General features: G+C 36.9%; 1 protein-coding gene across 1 annotated transcript; it reads right to left on the bottom strand.

Moving 5' to 3' along the window:
• Positions 1-9,301: 9,301 nt before the first annotated feature.
• Positions 9,302-17,521, bottom strand: LOC104242065 (putative white-brown complex homolog protein 30). The gene is made up of 14 exons (XM_009797043.2): positions 17,044-17,521; positions 16,867-16,943; positions 15,835-16,107; positions 15,272-15,335; positions 15,026-15,172; positions 14,800-14,834; positions 14,522-14,595; positions 13,417-14,327; positions 12,797-13,093; positions 12,138-12,575; positions 11,837-11,985; positions 11,268-11,557; positions 10,821-10,954; positions 9,302-9,691 (listed from the first exon to the last, which is right to left on the bottom strand). The coding sequence occupies exons 1-14, from the start codon at positions 17,268-17,270 to the stop codon at positions 9,535-9,537; spliced, it is 3,273 nt and encodes a 1,090-aa protein (XP_009795345.1). The 5' UTR covers positions 17,271-17,521; the 3' UTR covers positions 9,302-9,534.
• Between the last annotated feature and the right edge of the window lie 414 nt (positions 17,522-17,935).

Raw genomic sequence — 17,935 nt, forward strand, 5'->3', positions numbered from 1 at the left:
GTTCTAATGGAACAATGTTCTTTAAATCTAATGGAACGACATTCTTTAAATCAAAGTGTTTTGAAGATGAAACAAAAAGCAACATGATAATAGTAAACTACCACCATTAGTGTTCCCGTGAGAAATTCAAAAATAGCCAGATTTACAACTGGTCGTTCAAAAATAATCCAGTTTCAAAAGTAATCGAAATTTAGCCACTTTTCATGTAAAGATAAATCTGAGCGAAAACACTGTTCAAAACCCGAAAAATACGTCAGTATATTATACTGGAGTTCCAGCATAAGTATGTTTGAACTCCAACATATTATACTGGAGTTCCAAGATAAGTGTGCTGGAACTCCAGCATAATATGATGGAGTTCCAGCATAAGTACACTAGAACTCCAGCATAATATACTAGAGTTCCAGCAAGTATAATTGTCCAATATAATATACTGGAGTTTGAAACACCGATGCTCCAGTCTCCAGTATATTATACTGGAGTCAGCAAAGTATAATGGTCCAGCAATTATGTTGGAGTTCATACACAGGTGCACCGAACTCCAGTATATTATGCTGGACCGGTCTCTGTTGCAGCAAAATAGTAGCTACTTTTCATTGACTTCATAAACACTAGCTATTTTTGAATGACCAGTCCGAAAACTGGCTATACCATGCTATTTTTACAGTGTTCCTCCAACCCCAAACTACCTTCTTTGGATTTTTAGATCTGGGGAAGGGAGAATTTTATGTCAATTTTTTTTGGGGTTTAAAATTCCTTTTGAATTCCTCCTTTAGATTCACGAAAATTTGCTGAGAAAAACAAAGCCTCGCCCTTTTTTGAGATGTAAATCTGATTTTTCTTCAGATTCAAGTCACAAAGTTTAATTTCGTTAATGTTGAGAAAAATAAAACTTCGCCGGAAAAAATAAAGTTTCGCCAGAACTGCTAAATGGGTTGTTGGACGTAGTTGTTGGGGCTGTTCGTTTAAAGACTTGAAGGGGTTGCTGGACGTAATTGTTTTGGGTGTTCGCAGTGAAGCTTGGTAAAGCTCACATGGTGTTAACTGACAGGATATGGTGGAATGAGAAGATGGAGAGGTGAGAGAAAAAAAGTTTTTTTTTCTCTACTGATATTTATTTATTCTTTGGGACCAACAACAATAGCATCACACGCTCTTTAAAGAGGTGGGCAACACACACTATGCCACATCACTGAATTGTGTTTAAATGACACATTCGAGGTGTGGTTGGGTGTTCAAATGGAACAGACTTAAGATGGAGTACCAAAATGAAAAGTGAGGACAACTTTAACGGGTTGTCGATGTATTCTACCTTATTAATTTTACTAGTTTGACCCACAATCTCTTAATTAATTACTCCATCCGGTCCATAATAATTGATCATTTTACCTTTGGTACACCCATTAAGGAAATACAAACTCTTAGGGGGAAAAAGATCTATTCACTAAATTAACCTTAATTAATTGTTACCTTGACACATTAGAATATGTAAATAAGGGTAAATTTTGGAAAAATAAAATTAATTTCTTCTTCATTATGTAAATACCTCGAGTGCAAATTTGGAGTTGAGCCGACAGAAGCGGGAGTTGAAGTGAGGCTTGACTCTCAAGTCATTCCCAAGAGGGTAGTTTCAAGTACCTTGGATCGGTTATTCAGGGGATCGGGGAGATTGACAAGGATGTCACACACCGTATAGGGGTGGGGTGGATGAAGTGGAGGTTAGCGACGGGAGTCTTGTGTGACAAGAAAGTGCCACCGTTACTAAAAGGTAAGTTTTATAGAGCAGTGGTTAGGCCTGCCATGTTATATGAAACTGAATGTTGGCCGGTAAAGAACTCACACATCCAGAAGATGAAAGTAGCAGAGATGAGGATGTTGAGGTGGATGTGCGGGCATACAAGAATGGATAAGATTAAGAATGAAGATATTCGAGAGAAGGTGGGCGTGGCCCCATGGAGGACAAGATGCGGGAAGCAAGACTCAGATGGTTCGGGCACATTCAGAGGAGGAGCATTGATGCACCGGTGAGGAGGTGTGAACGACTGACGGTAGTGGGCACGCGGAGAGGTAGAGGACGACCTAAGAAGTATTGGGGAGAGGTGATCAGACATGACATGGCGCGACTTAGGATTACTGAGGACATGGCCCTTGACAGGGAATTATGGAGGTCGAGTATTAAGGTTGTAGGTTAGGGGAGAGTTGTGAATATATCTACAGCACAATAGAGTGAGACTAGCCAGTTAGGAGTTAGACTAAGAATGTCATTGGTCGTCTATTGATGCAGGGCTTTACCTGCTAGTTTTACTATACCAACCATCTTTTTCGTATTTTGTATTCTGTATTTCATATCTATTGCATTGCTGTTATTTTATTATGCATTTATATGGTACTAATATAGCGGCTTCTGTTGCTTTTTGAGCCGAGGGTCTCCTGGAAACAACCTATCTACCCTTCGGGGTAGGGGTAAGGTCTGCGTACATATTACCCTCCCCAGACCCCACTTGTGGAATTATACTGGGTTGTTGTTGTTGTTGTTGTTGTTCATTATGTAAATAGACACTTATTTTGGGACAAAAATAAAAAGGTAAAATGGTCACTTGTTGTGGACCGGATGGAGTATTATTTTTCAAATAGTATATGTATTTTTCCGCATATAATAATATGTAATTTGTCGCATCATTTAATTTGAATACCACTTTATAATTTCAACAAGATGTTGCATTAGTGAAAAAAAATATTCTTTTATATACAAACAACTAAATACTACATTAATTATATGTTATGAATCAGCTTCACCCCAATATTGGGCTAAGAAGAAGCCAAAGGTTCAAAAGGCCTTCACAAAGGTTAATTTGGTAGAAATGACATTAAGTAGCCACTCTAAAGAGTTACTATTTAGGAATTAGTCAATGTGTCCTGAATTTGAGTTTTTCAATTTAATTTTTCGAGACAAAAATATTCGGAATTGTCCTAAATTTAAGATTTTTAGTTCAAATTCTCAGGACAAATTAAGTACTGGCTAATCCCTAAGTAATAGTTCTAAGAATAGTTGTTTGCATACTTTCCACGTTAATTTGGGATCCAAGCCCATGAGATTATGATTAGGAACGGTTAAAAGGGACTATTAGTTAGCAAGAAGGGATAATGCGAATTGTTGTTGGAATCTCCCTTCTTTGGTTTTTCTCCCTCATCGTTTTTTTTTGTCAACAAAAATAGCTTATATTATAAACTTAAGTAACAGTACATGAGCATTGTGTCCAGTCAGCACTGTGGTACAAAAAGATTGTTCCGGAATATTACAAACATTGGCCAGCGCATCTAAACAAAAAGAGGGAGGATCATGTTGAACTGATATAGCTGAGCTCCGCAAGTATAGAGTCCCATGTTGGTATGCTGGCACATCTTGTAACACAAAAGGTGGCGTTTGCCATATGATAGTAGTAGTAGCTCCAAGTTGCAAAGTTGCTATGTGGTTTGCCAGATCATCTATTATACGATTTTGCTCCATGTATGTGTGGGAAATTTTGGCCTACCCAATTGATGTAACAGATACTTGTATTCATGGAGTAAAGATGAGTAATGGAAGCTATAAGAGTGTAGTAGGGATATTACCTTAGTCGAGTCCACGTTGATTTTCAGTGGTTTTATTTGATGGTGCAGGGCGATTTGTAACCCTTCAAGTAGTGCACATAGTTCCATATATGTATAGTTGTCTGATTTTCTCCGACCTGTAAACCTTAGTATCCATTGGCCTCTTGAGTCTCTGAAAACTCCTCCAAGGCCATTTTTTGTTTGCATGCACCAACTGTATTTGGCTTAAAGAACTCTGTGTTTGGTGGGTGCCATTTTACATAAGTTGGAGATGGTTGTGGGGTGTAATCTTACAGCTTGTTTGGATGGTTTTTCCCCGTTATATCGTATTGTATCCCAAGATAATATTTGTTTTGATTGTTTTATTAAAATTAATTATACTGTATTGTTAAATCCATTGTTCCGGATTAATAAAAAGTCCCCTTTTTTTGAAACAACCGATTTGGTGTGATGAGATTTTTTCCTATTTTTCTTTCCAATTATGTCCTAACTTATTACTCCACAATTCTATTTTATCCTTTACCTTTCCCCCCCCCTTTTATTTTAACTCCAAATCTCCAACCTATAACCTACTTTATTTTTTTCCAGAACTTCTGTCGCCAATGTTAAAGGTATTTTGCCGCCTTCTGCTTTACTTTTTTTCTAATTTACTTTTAACTCAATTCTAACTAGATGTGCTCCTTTGTTTTGCCTTCTTCTGTCTCGTTCCTTTGTTCCGCTTTCTTAAGGTGTTTTGCCTTTTTGTGTTTTAAATTATTTTTATACATAATTTTTGATAAATTTAATATTTAAATAATTGAGGGTATTTTAGTAATTTATCAATTACAATACAGTTAAATCGAACAGCAAAATATTATTTAACAATAACAAACAATACAATCTATCCAAATATCATATTCATAAAAAGATATAATACAATACAATACAATACATTATAAAACGATGGGGAACAATAATCCAAACAGAGTGTTAGTGTGAGCAATGATATAGTGATACTCAGTGGCTTGAGCTATAATATTTTGCAAGTTGGGATAGTTATATTTTGCTTCACAGATGTTGTGATTTCTACATTTCCATATATGCCAGGGAGCACAAGGGATTAGTATATACGGAGGAACGTATTCATCAATTGTAGGTTGTGTGAGAACGAATCTTGAGAGTTTCTGAGGTGTTTGTTCATGGAAATGGTAAAGCCCGCTCCCGTAGATATTATTATATTATTCCCAGTTGGTGTCATACTATCCGTGCAGGTGAACATTGGAAGAGCATGTGATGTATAGTTTCTTCAACTATATGGCAGATGGGATAAGTGGAACTGGGAGTTATGTGTATTTTATGCAGGTAGCTGGTTGTTAGTAGTCGATAGTGCTCAATATGCCATAGGAAGTATTTAATTTTTGGTAGTAGTGTAAGTTTCCATAACCATTTGAAAAAAGAATTTCGAGTGGGTCGTGCAATTTGTGATAGAGGGACTTAATAGTGAAATTACCATTTGGCGTGAGCCCCAGTATAGTTGATCGTAGGAAATATTATTTGTTAGTGTGGGAATATGGATGCCACTTAGTAGTTTGTGGACATTACTAGGCATGCCAAAGAGAAATTGAGTAAGATTAATACTAGTATTCGAGATGTAAAAAGCTATTATGGAGGTTAACTCATTTTGTGGTAGAGGACTTTCAATAAGATCCCTTAAAATTATATTAGGTCCTAACCAAGGATCCATTAAGAATTTGACGTGATTGTCATGGACAATTTTTCAAGTTATGCCCTTTTGGCAGTGGTTCATCCCTGTTAGAGGGCTTTCCAGGTTGTAAACATGCTAGTAGGGTTGCGTTGGCCCGAGTATTTTGAGATAAGGATTGAAGCCCAATGAGAGGAGGGTGAATGAAACAATCTCTAGGCTAGTGATTTAAGTAGAGCATTGTTTTTATCAGTTAAGTTTTGGATGCCCAGTCCACCACTAGCTTTTGTAGTTTGAATGGTCTTCCATTTGATTAAATGTAAAATGCGCTTTTGCTGGGTTGTACCCTATAAAATTTCTTTGGAAATGTTCTAATTGATGATTTATATTGTGCGGTAGTCTGATAAGTTGTATAACATGATTGGGCAAGCAGTTGTGTGTGACCTTTATTAGAGTAGTTCTACCGGCCATGGTTAGCATATTAGTTTTACACCCCCTCCCCCCACCCCCACCCCCGCCTCGGCGATTTTTAAAGTTATCAAGTAAGAATTGGAAGTTTGAATTACAGGGTCGTATATTGAAGATAGGAAAACCGAGATACTTTCCAAAGTTTGCACCCTCCTTCATATGAAAAGAATTTAGCAAAGTTGTTTTATCCTCCGTGGAGGCATTCTTGGAGAAGAATTTTTTTAATTTTGTATAGTTAATGGTTTAGCCTGAAGCATTTGTAAATAGGTTTAGGGTATCAATACTTGAATTTATGCTTTTCGTCTTTAATTTAGAGGTTAAAGTTATGTCGTCTGCAAATAGTAGATGGGAAATGGGGGGACTTTGTCTGGATAGTTTTATTAGATTTCAATTTTTATAATTCACTTCTACATGTATTTTGCGGGATAGCATCTCAAGGCATAGAATGAATATATAGGGTGAAAGTGGGTCTCTTTGACGAATGTCTCGTGATGGATTGAAAAAGGTTGTAGGTGCGCCATTAAGGAGGATAGAGATGGAAGAAGTGGTGATGGATCACATAATTAGCTTTATCAAGCATTCTTGGAATTTAAAGTAACGGAGGGTGTCATTTATAAAGCCTCATCCCTTTTTATCAAAAGCCTTTTCAAGGACTAGTTTAAAGAAAAATATGCTTGGGGTACCCTTTTTTTCTTCTTAAAATGGTGCATAATTTCTTGAACGATGATGGCGTTATCAAAGGCTCTACGGTTTTTTAAAAAAGCAGATTGTTCCGAGCTTATGAGCCTTGATAGAAAAGGTTTAGTACGATTAACGATTATTTTTGTGACTATTTTGTATAACATGTTACAAAGGCTTATTGGACAATATTGAGCAATGAGAGTTGGATGTTGTACCTTAGGAATAAGACATAGATAAATTTTATTTACCTCAAGTGGGATTTGTTTTGTACGAAATACCTCCGTAGAGAAAAAAATTACGGAGGGGCCAACTTATGCCCCGTAATTTTGGTAGAAAAATGGCACATCTAGACCAGGAGCTTTTAGGGGTTGGAAAGACTTCAGGGCATTAATGATCTCCATGGTAGTGAGGGTGGATAATAGATTTGAGTTTTCCTAGTATTAATGGAGTTAAAAGTAGTGGTATAGGTTGGGTGTGTGTTAGATGTGTGGACAACGGTGAAGAGATTTTGGTAATAGGATTCAACTATGTTGTTGATCTCATATTGATCCAAGATCCAATTACCCACCGAGTCTTTTAACGCACTAATACGGTTATGTCTAAGCCGTTGTAATGTAGTAAGGTGAAAAAAGCATCTCCGTCTTGTAGCCAATTAATTCTAGATTCTAGCTTCCAGAAGTCTTCCTCCAGTTTTAGTACATCACTGTATTGGTCAATTAGATCACTCTCAAGATTCTGTAGGAACTGGCTCATAGTATAGTTTGGAGAATTTTGGATGCCTTTAATCGTGCTAATAAGATTTTTTTTGTTTTTAAATATGTTCCCAAATGAAGATATATTTCTCTCATGAACTTCCTTAGAAAAATCATTAATAGCAGTTATGATATATTTATTAGGCGTGCAATTATTTGTTATAAAAGATTTGAATTGTGGGTGAATTGTCCAAATAGTTTCAAAACAGAAAACCTTTTCTTGAGGAGGTTTATATTTATGTAGGTGTAATAATAGAGGGCAATTAATGGTCCGAATATGTTCTTGGTAGGTGTTCTACAGACGCTTCCAAAAACATGTTTAACCAATCATAATTAGCTATAAATCTGTCAAGTCTTTCTAATATCTAATTCTTAAAATGTCTATTGTTCGTCCACATAAAACTACTACACATATATCCTAAATCAACTAGGTTGCAATAATTAACGCATCGTATAAATGTCACACCATTGATTCTTGATATCTAAACCCCCATATTTCTCCGAAGCTTTAGTGATTTCGTTAAAATCCCCGCCAACTACCTAAGGCCTTTTTAAGTGATCATGCAATGCCTTTAGGTTTTCCCATAGAATTGACCGAGCAAAGGAATCATTTTTTTGTGCATATGATAGATAGTAGCCAAGTATTAGGGTTTGGAAGCACTCGGACAATGGAGTGTATCTCTTGGCGCGTAACTGCTACTTGATCCAATTTAAGTACATCGTCTTTTCAAAGCAAAGCAGCCCCCCCCCCCCACATATAGGCCTTCAACCGGTGATTGTGCTAAATTTGTGAAACCTAACTCATCTTCGGACCATCATGATCTTGAAGATGTATTTCTAGCAGTGCTACCAAAGCTGGCTTTGGTAGTTGAGCATAGAGCTAAAATTTCTCCTAAATTCCGGTGATCGAGCTCCCCGGCAGTTCCATAATATAAACTGTATGGATGGATTATTGGGAGATTATGGTGGAGGGTACTGGTCCCCCCTCTCCATTGGTTCCGTCAGTTGAATCATCGATGGAATCATCACTATAGCATACTTCCCTACCTCCGGATTGTGGGTTGGTCTGATGTTTAGGGAACAACTTCGTAACTTCTGTGGGCAAGCGATGATCACTTTTTTCCGTACTGTTCTTTGAGGATGTAAGTTTGCTCCCATTTAGGTAACACAATATTGGCATTATTTTGCGTATCTCTGCCATTGTTGCTGCTACTTCTGACTGCGCTATTTCGTCTAGTTTGTATGGAGGTGGATTGTGCTGATGGAGTAGACTGGTTGGAGAAGTTAGTGGATGGTAGGGTGAGGCTTGTGCATGCAATGGCGTTGGTGGTGCTATCATTGCTCTGTGTTTAATCCAAGGGACAAAGGTTTGGGGTGGTTGTTGCTCTATTTAAGTATGTGTCCTATCTTATGTTAATGTCTCTCTTTTTATTCTCTAATTCCATGAACTGAATTTCCATTCATCAAAGATCAATTTTCAGTTCTTATTTGTATTTGTGTTGTTTGGGACGTTCAATTTACTTTTTATAATATGTCCAATCAAATATTATATTATTTATTATAAAGTTTTATCTTGAGTTTTTTTTTTCTAATCTCTTTCACTAAAATACTCCTAAAAGATAACTCAATTACTCGTCACACTTCAAAAAGATGGGTGCAACACTCAAAATATGGCTCCATTCATCAAACATATTTCACATTAAGCACAAAATATACTCTCTTTTTCAAACAATGGTATATTAGTCAATTTATATGAGTCTTAACATTTTATTTGTAATATTTTTACCCGCGCAAATGATGTATAAAGAAAATTATATTATTTTAAATCTTTGTTGGACCCGAAAATCGAACATTGATCATCAATAATTTTTATTGCAAGTCGTTGACAAATAAACCACCCCCTGGATGCACACAAACTGCAATTTTACAAAAATTCTTTCCTTAGTCACCGTTTTGTTCAAACATAGAGGAAACATAATAGGGAAAAGGTTCGAATTGCTTTCCTCTAACTTCACATCATCCATTTTTTACTCTTATGTCAAATTTACATTTTACCTTGGTCATTTTCACATAAAGTCGCCAAGGGACTAGCCTCTTGCATAAATTCAATGTAAAACGACATAAAATAGATTTGGCATAGTTTGGCCCTTCACTGAATCCCAAACATAACGAGAACTTAGTGCATCGGGCAGTCATATAGATGAAGTCACCCTCTTCTCATTCCAGCAATGAAGAAGCCACTTTAGCGCTCCCCATTTAGTGTCAAAAAACTTGCTGTGATATACATTTGATGCCAAAAAGCCCTAAACCTATGCCTTTTAATCTTGTTGTAACAACAACAGATGTGAAAAAATTAATGGTTTATTTCTTTTTAATAATCACTAAACAAAGGTAAGCTATTAAACGACTAAGTACACCAGTGAGCAACAGTAACGATAGAGAATAACGCCATTGATGCACATCAAATCCTAGCTCCAGTAGCTTGGCACAACGAGTTATCAACCATACTCCTGAATATCTGAAGAGAAACAAAAAATAAAGTTGAACCAATTCAGCAAAACATATGAGAAAATGCTAATAAACAGGATCAGCAAACAGTAAAAGTTATTTATTTAAGTAGACTCAAGATTATTAATCTCGCTTTTCTTAAGTGTCTCGAAAGGGAGCTTTGGAGTGACAGTCAAGTTGTCTCTCTGTGACCTATAGTTCACGAGTTCAAGCCGTGGAATCAGCCATTGATGCTTGCATCGGGTAGGCTACCTACATTACATCCTCTTGGGGTGTGGCTCTTCCTCGGACCCTGAGTGAACGCGAGATGCTTTGTGCACCGGGCTACCCTTTTTCTTAAGTGTCTCGATCATCGATAGGACTGTCAACTATGCAGTATTCCTAGTTTCCAAGATGGCATTTGCAATTTCACCACTTACCTTGTTTTACAACTATTTTTTTTCCCCGATTGTTTCCTTCGTTTGTTTCAAAGATGTGAGCGTCAACTAATTAAACAAGGTTCAATTTGGAAGGTATCCTAAAAACAAGCAAATACAACAACAACAACAACAATCCAGTGTAATCCCACAAGTGGGGTCTAGGGAGGGTAGTGCGTACACATACCTTATCCTTACCTTAAAGGTAGAGAGACTGTTTCCGGTAAAAACAAGCAAATGAAACCGAAAATACTTAAGATGCAAAATTGTTTTCCGTATACTAATTGGTTTCATATGCATGGTGCGGAACAAATGTAAAGCCAAAACATGGCTTCCTAAATGAAACGAAATGGCTAATTTCGATTTAATCTCCTGCACATGTTGAATGATTTTCAGTTCCTTTCAGAAACTCTGAAGACTTTCCTTCTTTTTTTCCTTTCTCTTTCCCTTTATTACTTTTACATTTCCTATAGAGAAGAAAGTAAGAAGAATGAGTTCAGATGCCCGTTCTATCAATCGTTCACGTCTTTATTGCTCATTTGTCCTCTCATTCCACTTTGCGACATAATGTAGAACATTGTGAAAGGTGAAAAATCATGTTAATGTTTCCGAGACTTGGTGCTAGCGACGAATCAATCTAATATTTTTCTAAATGATAATGAAACAACACAAACTGCTGAGTATACAAGGCAATTTGTAAGGATGGGAATATGAAGTACCAACCTTTCAGCACTTGCAACGACAAAAGCTTCCATAGCCCACCTTGGGTAACAAAACTTTGCTACGTATTTTCCAACAGTACCATCTGGTTCCTGGTTTGCAATGAGAGTCAAAACAACTGGAACGAGAACACACCACTGTTTGAATGGCCAATAAGAATCATGTCAGTATAAAGAATCAGAAGAAAGGTAATATATAAAAGGGCAGCGCTGTGTGCTAAGCTCCTGCTATGCGCGAGGTCTAGGGAAGAGACGGACCACAAGGGTCTATTATAAATAGCCTTACCCTACATTTCTGCAAGAGGTTGTTTCCACGGCTCGAACCCGTGACCTCCTGGTCATGGCAGCAACTTTTACCAGTTACGCCAAGGCTCCCCTCAAAAAAAGGTAATATATGACAATGAAAAGAAATCAGGAGAAAGAAGTACATGTCAATGATCGTATTACATACCAATTGCGCCTGTCCGGGTGCAAAGCAGATGGCAAATATATAAGCTATGCCGGTAACACAATATACAAGGCAGAGGAAAACAAGGTAGTTGTTGCCGAAGGATGATCTTGGACTATTTAAGAAATAGAACATCGATAGGAAAACCAAAGGCTTTATAAGAGTATTGAAATGGTCTATTGTATCCTTGGCCATAAAATAAGCTAAACTGCTCATGCCGCTTTCTCTCTCCCTCCAGTATTCTAACTTGTCCAGTGAAAAGGATCTCAATGCTGCAATCTTACAGAGGAGTGCTGCAATTAATCCAAAGATCAGAAAATGAGGAATGACATAAAGTAGGTAACATCGCCTAGTATTTGGAACAGAAAAACATCCAATGTTTATATATAATAACAACAACAATAGACCCAGTGTAATCCCACAAGTGGGGCGCACATTTATATATGTGGTGGCTATACGAGTGTGCTCTCAATGAGGCAATGAGTCAACTTTCAATCATATTTCCATAGAAAGTAAAACCAGTTAAATCCACCACATATAAGGAAAATATATATAGCAAGTATTCCACTTACACACAGCAATCACACTATACATGTAGCCGTAGTATCCAAAGGTGTCACCCTTCTGGTTGGATAGGATTCCTAAGCATCCTCCAGCAACCAAAAGAATTAAATAATCTGCTGCTTGTATTTGAGCTTCTCGCAATCGCTGTTTGCCTACCCTGAAGATGGTAATCGCATTAAATATTATTAAATAATGACTTGTGCAAGAAAAATAACAGATCTCATCTAGATAACTTTAGATGCAAATATTTCCATGTCATAAACTCTTAAAGTCACTGACACAATGTTAGAAAATCAAGATATGCAATACCTTCCAAGATAATATCTGTACTGCCGGTTTACGCCTAGAGTGATTCTATTAGACATGTCATGGGATTTCAACAAGCCTTGAGTCAGAGAATCTCGCTTCTCATGCCATGCATCAACGGAAAAAGATTGTTCGGGAGCTGCTGCAACACCTTTGGAGGACATTGCAATCTGATCACATAATTCCATCATATCGGCGGGTACAGTGTAACCGTTATGAAGCATCCATCGGACAGGAAGTTGTTCCACGGTCACACCTCCACCTGGTTTGACCATACCCTCAAGAATGTCAATGAAATGGTCAGGAGGATTTACACGATCGGGTACCGTGATTCCAAGGTTTGCAAAGTATTCTTCTACTTTCTTCACTGGACCGTGATATGCAACAAGACCACCTTTTGCTAGAAGTACCAAGTCATCGAACATCTTATACAAGGTATAGCTGAAGAAAACAAGCATACGTCATTCTATCACTCATATATCAGAATATACTTAAATTGTGTGCACACATGGAGAATCACAGTCCTTTCAACGCTATCCATTTCTTTTCTACGAGGCGCAAAAATAAATCACGAGATTAAAGCATCTTAAACTATCTAAACTGTGTATCTAGTTTCTGTGCAAAAAAATAGAAGTTGATTGGAGATGAAAAGCTCTGCATACCTTGGCTGGTGAACAACCATGCAAATATTTACACCTTCAAGAGCTTCACGTCTAAGGGCTTTAAGAAGTAGGTTAGAAGATGAGCTGTCTAAACCGGATGTAGGTTCATCCAAGATTAGCAGTGAAGGTTCCATGACCATTTCCATCCCCACATTTACTCTTTTCCTCTGGCCGCCAGAAATCCCACGCTTCTCAACCGTTCCAACCAGCGAATCTCTAACTGCCTGAAGACCCAATGATTCAATAACTCTCTCAACTACAAGAACCTTATCAGCCTTTGGCAAGTCTGCTGCCAGTCTTTATGATGTTGAAGGTTCAACCGAAGACATAAAATGGCAATAAGAAAATGAGAACGAGCATTTAAAATGTCAAGTTAATCAAACTTCATCTGAATGTAAACTTGGAATAACATCTTATTGCATAAGCAAAGTCGAAAATATATGGAGAACAAATAGAAAGTAAATGAAAATATAAAGAAAGTCAAAAGGCAACAGAGCAATTTAAAATTTTTTCATTTCAACAAAACTCAAAAAAAGAAAGACTGGATCTCGTTTATTTAAGTACCAGTTTCTGTAAGGTAATATGAAAAAACATGCAGAGTCTATTAGTGTAACTTTTACCTGCATCTTGCATTAAAACGAAGGTTCTCTTCGACAGTGAGGTTTCCATGGACTATATCATCTTGGGCAACAAAACCTATAATTTTCTTGTACAAGTGAATAGAATCAGCCCTTCCATTTATGAGAACCTTCCCGGATAGCGTGCATTGCGTTAGCTTCCCAGCCACCGCAGAAAGAAATGTAGTTTTCCCCGCCCCGGACGGACCCATGACAGCAGAAATCCTCCCGGGCATCAGTTTTCCAGTAACAGACCTCATCAAATGTTTGTGCTTCTTTTTAAGAGTAATTGTCAGGTCTTTGAAAACAATCTCAATTGGAGGCCTAGTCTTGATCTCCGTATTATCATCTGTCGCCATTGAGATAACTCCTGAGAATGTCATATTCTTAGTTTTTTGCTCCATTGCTTTCTCTTTCTCAAGTTGACCATATGCATATTTAAAAATTTGACTCCTAGTATGCAGTTGTTTAGCATTTAGTGCTTGCTTCTTTATGTTCTTATCTCCAATCTGCATATGGAACCCCTCGATATTGTCTGTTTCATTTTCAATTGAATGCATCATTTTTGTGAGATCACTAGGTCCCTTTTTCTTTGCTTTTGAAGCCTCACTTGAGCTGCTTGGACCTTTAGGCGGTACAGATGCTTCATCGTTAGTTTTAGGTAGGTGGAAACCTCCTCTTGGTCCTTGATTCACACTCGTTTTCTTTGAGAAAGTCCGAGATATCTGCTGTTGCAATCCGAAAGAACGTTTCTTAGCAACATCTTTTACTAATCCCCACCTTTCTCTTGCTTGTGCAGTTTCTCGTGCATGTCTTGCTGCAGCTTCTCTTGACTTGGCAATTCTTGCGTACTTAGTATTTATGACTTGATCAGAGCAATTATAAAAGATGATCAGTATAAAACTCAAACCACCCTACATTTAAAGGTGAATAGAGATCAGATACTATCCAACAACTTCATTTATAAAAAAAATAAAAAAAAAATAAAAACAGATCTGGGAACAGAAGCACCAAGTTCCCGAGATAAATAGAAGCTGAGGACAGGGAAATCTAGTGTGTTTTCATGAAAAAGAAAATGCAATTGACTGAACTAAATAAGAGAACTTACAATAAGGATAAAACCATATACATGCAGGTTTTGTTTCTCTGAATGCGCACGGCAAGTACTCAATTTGATGCACGCTGCAATAATCAAAATGCCAAATAATGAACATCTTCGTTTGCTGTCATTATGTAAATTGAAGCAAAAAAATACATTAAACGATTCCCCAGCAAGACAATGTAACAAGTGTGCAAACACTAGCCTAAGATGGCTCCTGCCACTGGCTGTAACTTTCACCTCCACTCTAACGAGCTAAGCTTTCAAAGCGTCTTAAGAGGATTTACCTTTCTGCGCTGTAGACCCCTTCCTGCAGTAATTTCTGGAATTGCACAAGTAGAAACATAGTGAATCAAGATTGTAATAGAATTATTAAAAAGTGACGATAATTAATGCATTGGAAATTTTAGTTCAAGTTAAAAGAGCCAGATTATGAAAAAATTGCGAGTACTTGGTTACTGCTTCAGAAGACAAACATGAAATGCTGTGAGTTGTGGGATCGAAATTCAATACCCTTCCGAACAAGTAACCTTTTTGGTTGTAGTCGGACAGTATGATCCCGGTGAACAGAATAACTCCCCACCGCTTGTTTCACTACCCCACGTATCAGCTGCTCCACACGAGTGATTTACCTTGCCCGGAGGTTGTTGATATGCATATCTGGAAATTTTCTTTACCAAACACGTATTAACTGATCATATGACTATAGAAAGGCATGCTGCAATAGAAACAAAGCAAAAGCGGAGCTAGGAAACTTACGGATCACATACACCATTTGTTTTGTTGAGTGTAGCACGAGGGCAGTGAGCACCTAATGGGCAAGCTACATATGATACAATATGGAAAGCTAGTTACTCACAAAGTTTTTTCGAAAGAGAGCTTATCAAAACTGTATTTGGCAAGACATACATTCAATTTGTTAGCATTCGAATTATTCACATCATCGTTAATGCAGAGGTTGCAGTGTAATAACTAAGCAAAATAGTGACTTTTATCACAGATGACACCTTCATTGAGGACAAGACTAGACTCAGGGGCGGAGCCAATGTACATGTTACGGGTTCGACTTAACCTAGTAACTTTAGAAATCAATTGAAAATGTACAAATTCATCATTTAGAACCCAGTAACTTCCAAGAACTAAAATTCCGAACAATTTCAAATCCTACCTCCGCCTCTGACTAGACTCATTACAACAAACTCTAAACACACCTTCATTTCCCGTACAAGAAGTAACATATATGCATAATAACTAAGCAGTTAACATAAATCCTTGAGGAAATAACATATCAGACAATAAGGAAATTCATTAGATACACTTACGTATCATGCAAGTCAAGCCTCGGGGGCAGAAAAAGCCCTCACAACAAGGTTGACTGTCACGAGTCCGATCAGGCATATCTTTTGCATTCTTAAGGTCAACTCTATTTGCAGGAACACTGCAAGCCCAACCCGGTTCGCATCCAGGAACCCAAGATGTCAAGTTACAATTCTTATTGGGTTTTAAGACTTGAGTTTTTGTGGTTGATTTTGTAACCAGAAAACTGGAGAAGTAGAACTTCATCTCCGCAGCATTACATAGTCTCTGTGTCACGTCTGTTAAGATGATCAGCATACTGTCAGAGATTAATGGGTTTTCGAACTATATCAAAATCTAGATAACCAAAATTTTGATGATCAAATATGTAACAAAATGACAAAAACTTCCACTTCATTTTGTGGCTCGTTTCTTTAACAATTTAAGTTATATACATCGACAGTGTAAAGCATGTCAAACTTAACATTTAGAGGTACGTGTCAATCAACAGAACATAAACCCTTTCTTTAACATGCCCCATGAATTCATAAAAAGAGTAATTTCAAGTTTCAACGGTTGATTATACTATATTCCCAATATTCTTGAATGCATTTGATCAGAAGACAACGCGGTGACCAAAATTTTGCCAGCAAGTTCATTAGGATCAAAACGTCTTGTATTAAAAATATAAACAAATTAAGTATGATACTACAAAAGAAACTAGAATTAGCTACGAACTTCGTCGCTAATTTGTGACTAAAATGCTCGTAGCTAACAGAATTTCTTGATAATTTGTCATTAATACGTCACTAAATAAGATTAGTGACGGATTTTCTGTTTAGCTGCACAATTTATCAGTCTCTAATTCATGTTTTTTTAGTTTATCTATAAATAAACTAAATGGTGCAACTGGGCCAATAGAATAGCAAATTCCCAAATTTATTTCCAATTTAGCATGAATTAAGGTTTTTCGATTATGAAAACTAATACTTTCTACGACCTCTCCACATTAACAAGTATGCAAAATACATTATTAGAACAGGAAAATAAATCAATACCGTTGGTCTCTTTAAAGCAATTGTTTAAGAAGTCCAAATTTTTGGCAAAATTAAATGCCTCTTTCAACTCAGCATCCCTAAAACAAAAACAGTAAGTATTAATTAGCAAATAAAAGTATGCATACATATATTATAATTAGGACATGTTAAATTATAGGCTAATTAATTAACACTTACACATCCTTAATGCAAAATCCCAAAGCAGTGGTAATATCATCATGGTATACTTTGGTTAGATTTGCAAGTTGGTTATAAATGAAAGATGCAAGAATAGGAACACCAGTGGCAATAGGATTAGAAGGAGGAGATTTATTACTATTTGCACACAAAAAACATGGAAAGAAACTCAAACCAAGAATCATAAACAAATAATAACATGGCAACCATATCCTAATTTTTCCCATTTCATCTAATATTCCAAGAAAATGTTACCAGTAATGATACATAATTAAATAGAAAAAACTCAAGAACAGAAATGGAGAATTTTTTCAAAGGGAAATGGAGAGGAGAAGAAGGTAGCTCCAGAACCAAAAGGAGTTACAGGAGCCAAAAAAAAAAAACAAGAAAAAAGTTTTTTTTGGTCAAAAGATTTGAGAGATGAATTGTGAGAGAGATGTGTAGGAATTCCTTTGTTTTTGGGAAGAGAAAAGGTATGGAGAGATTAATGGCTGAATTGGAGGATAGGAATTTATGTCTTGTGTTATAATGTGTTGTTTTGCTGTGCATGCAAATGTTTTTTTTGATTGTTTTGTCCAACGTTGTTTTCTTGTTCCCAACACGTAGGCTTCCATGTCAACACACAACTCAAAACTTGCGGTTATTTGAGGGGATTTTTTTTTCTTTTTTCAACTTTGGGGAATGACAATTGATAATCCAATAAATATAGGATAATTCCATATATTTTCTTTAGATTTGGGTTTTTAACACTTGGAAAGTATATCTCTCTTCGTCCAATTTGATGTGATGGTACTTAATAGGGAGAAGTGCACAAATATGATTTCAAGACTGTCACGATCCAAAATTCAATCGGTTGTGATGACGCCTATCATGATACTAGGCAAGCCGATCA

This window comes from Nicotiana sylvestris, chromosome 7, assembly GCF_000393655.2.
Source record: "Nicotiana sylvestris chromosome 7, ASM39365v2, whole genome shotgun sequence".
Taxonomy (NCBI): domain Eukaryota; kingdom Viridiplantae; phylum Streptophyta; class Magnoliopsida; order Solanales; family Solanaceae; genus Nicotiana; species Nicotiana sylvestris.

Coding starts and splice junctions, on each gene's coding strand:
- LOC104242065 (XM_009797043.2), bottom strand. CDS start 17,270: ATGGGAAAAATTAGGATATGGTTGCCATGTTATTATTTGTTTATGATT. Junction 16,108..16,866: donor TTGCTTTAAAGAGACCAACG/GTATTGATTTAT, acceptor TCATCTTAACAG/ACGTGACACAGAGACTATGT. Junction 15,173..15,271: donor ACAAATGGTGTATGTGATCC/GTAAGTTTCCTA, acceptor GAAAATTTCCAG/ATATGCATATCAACAACCTC.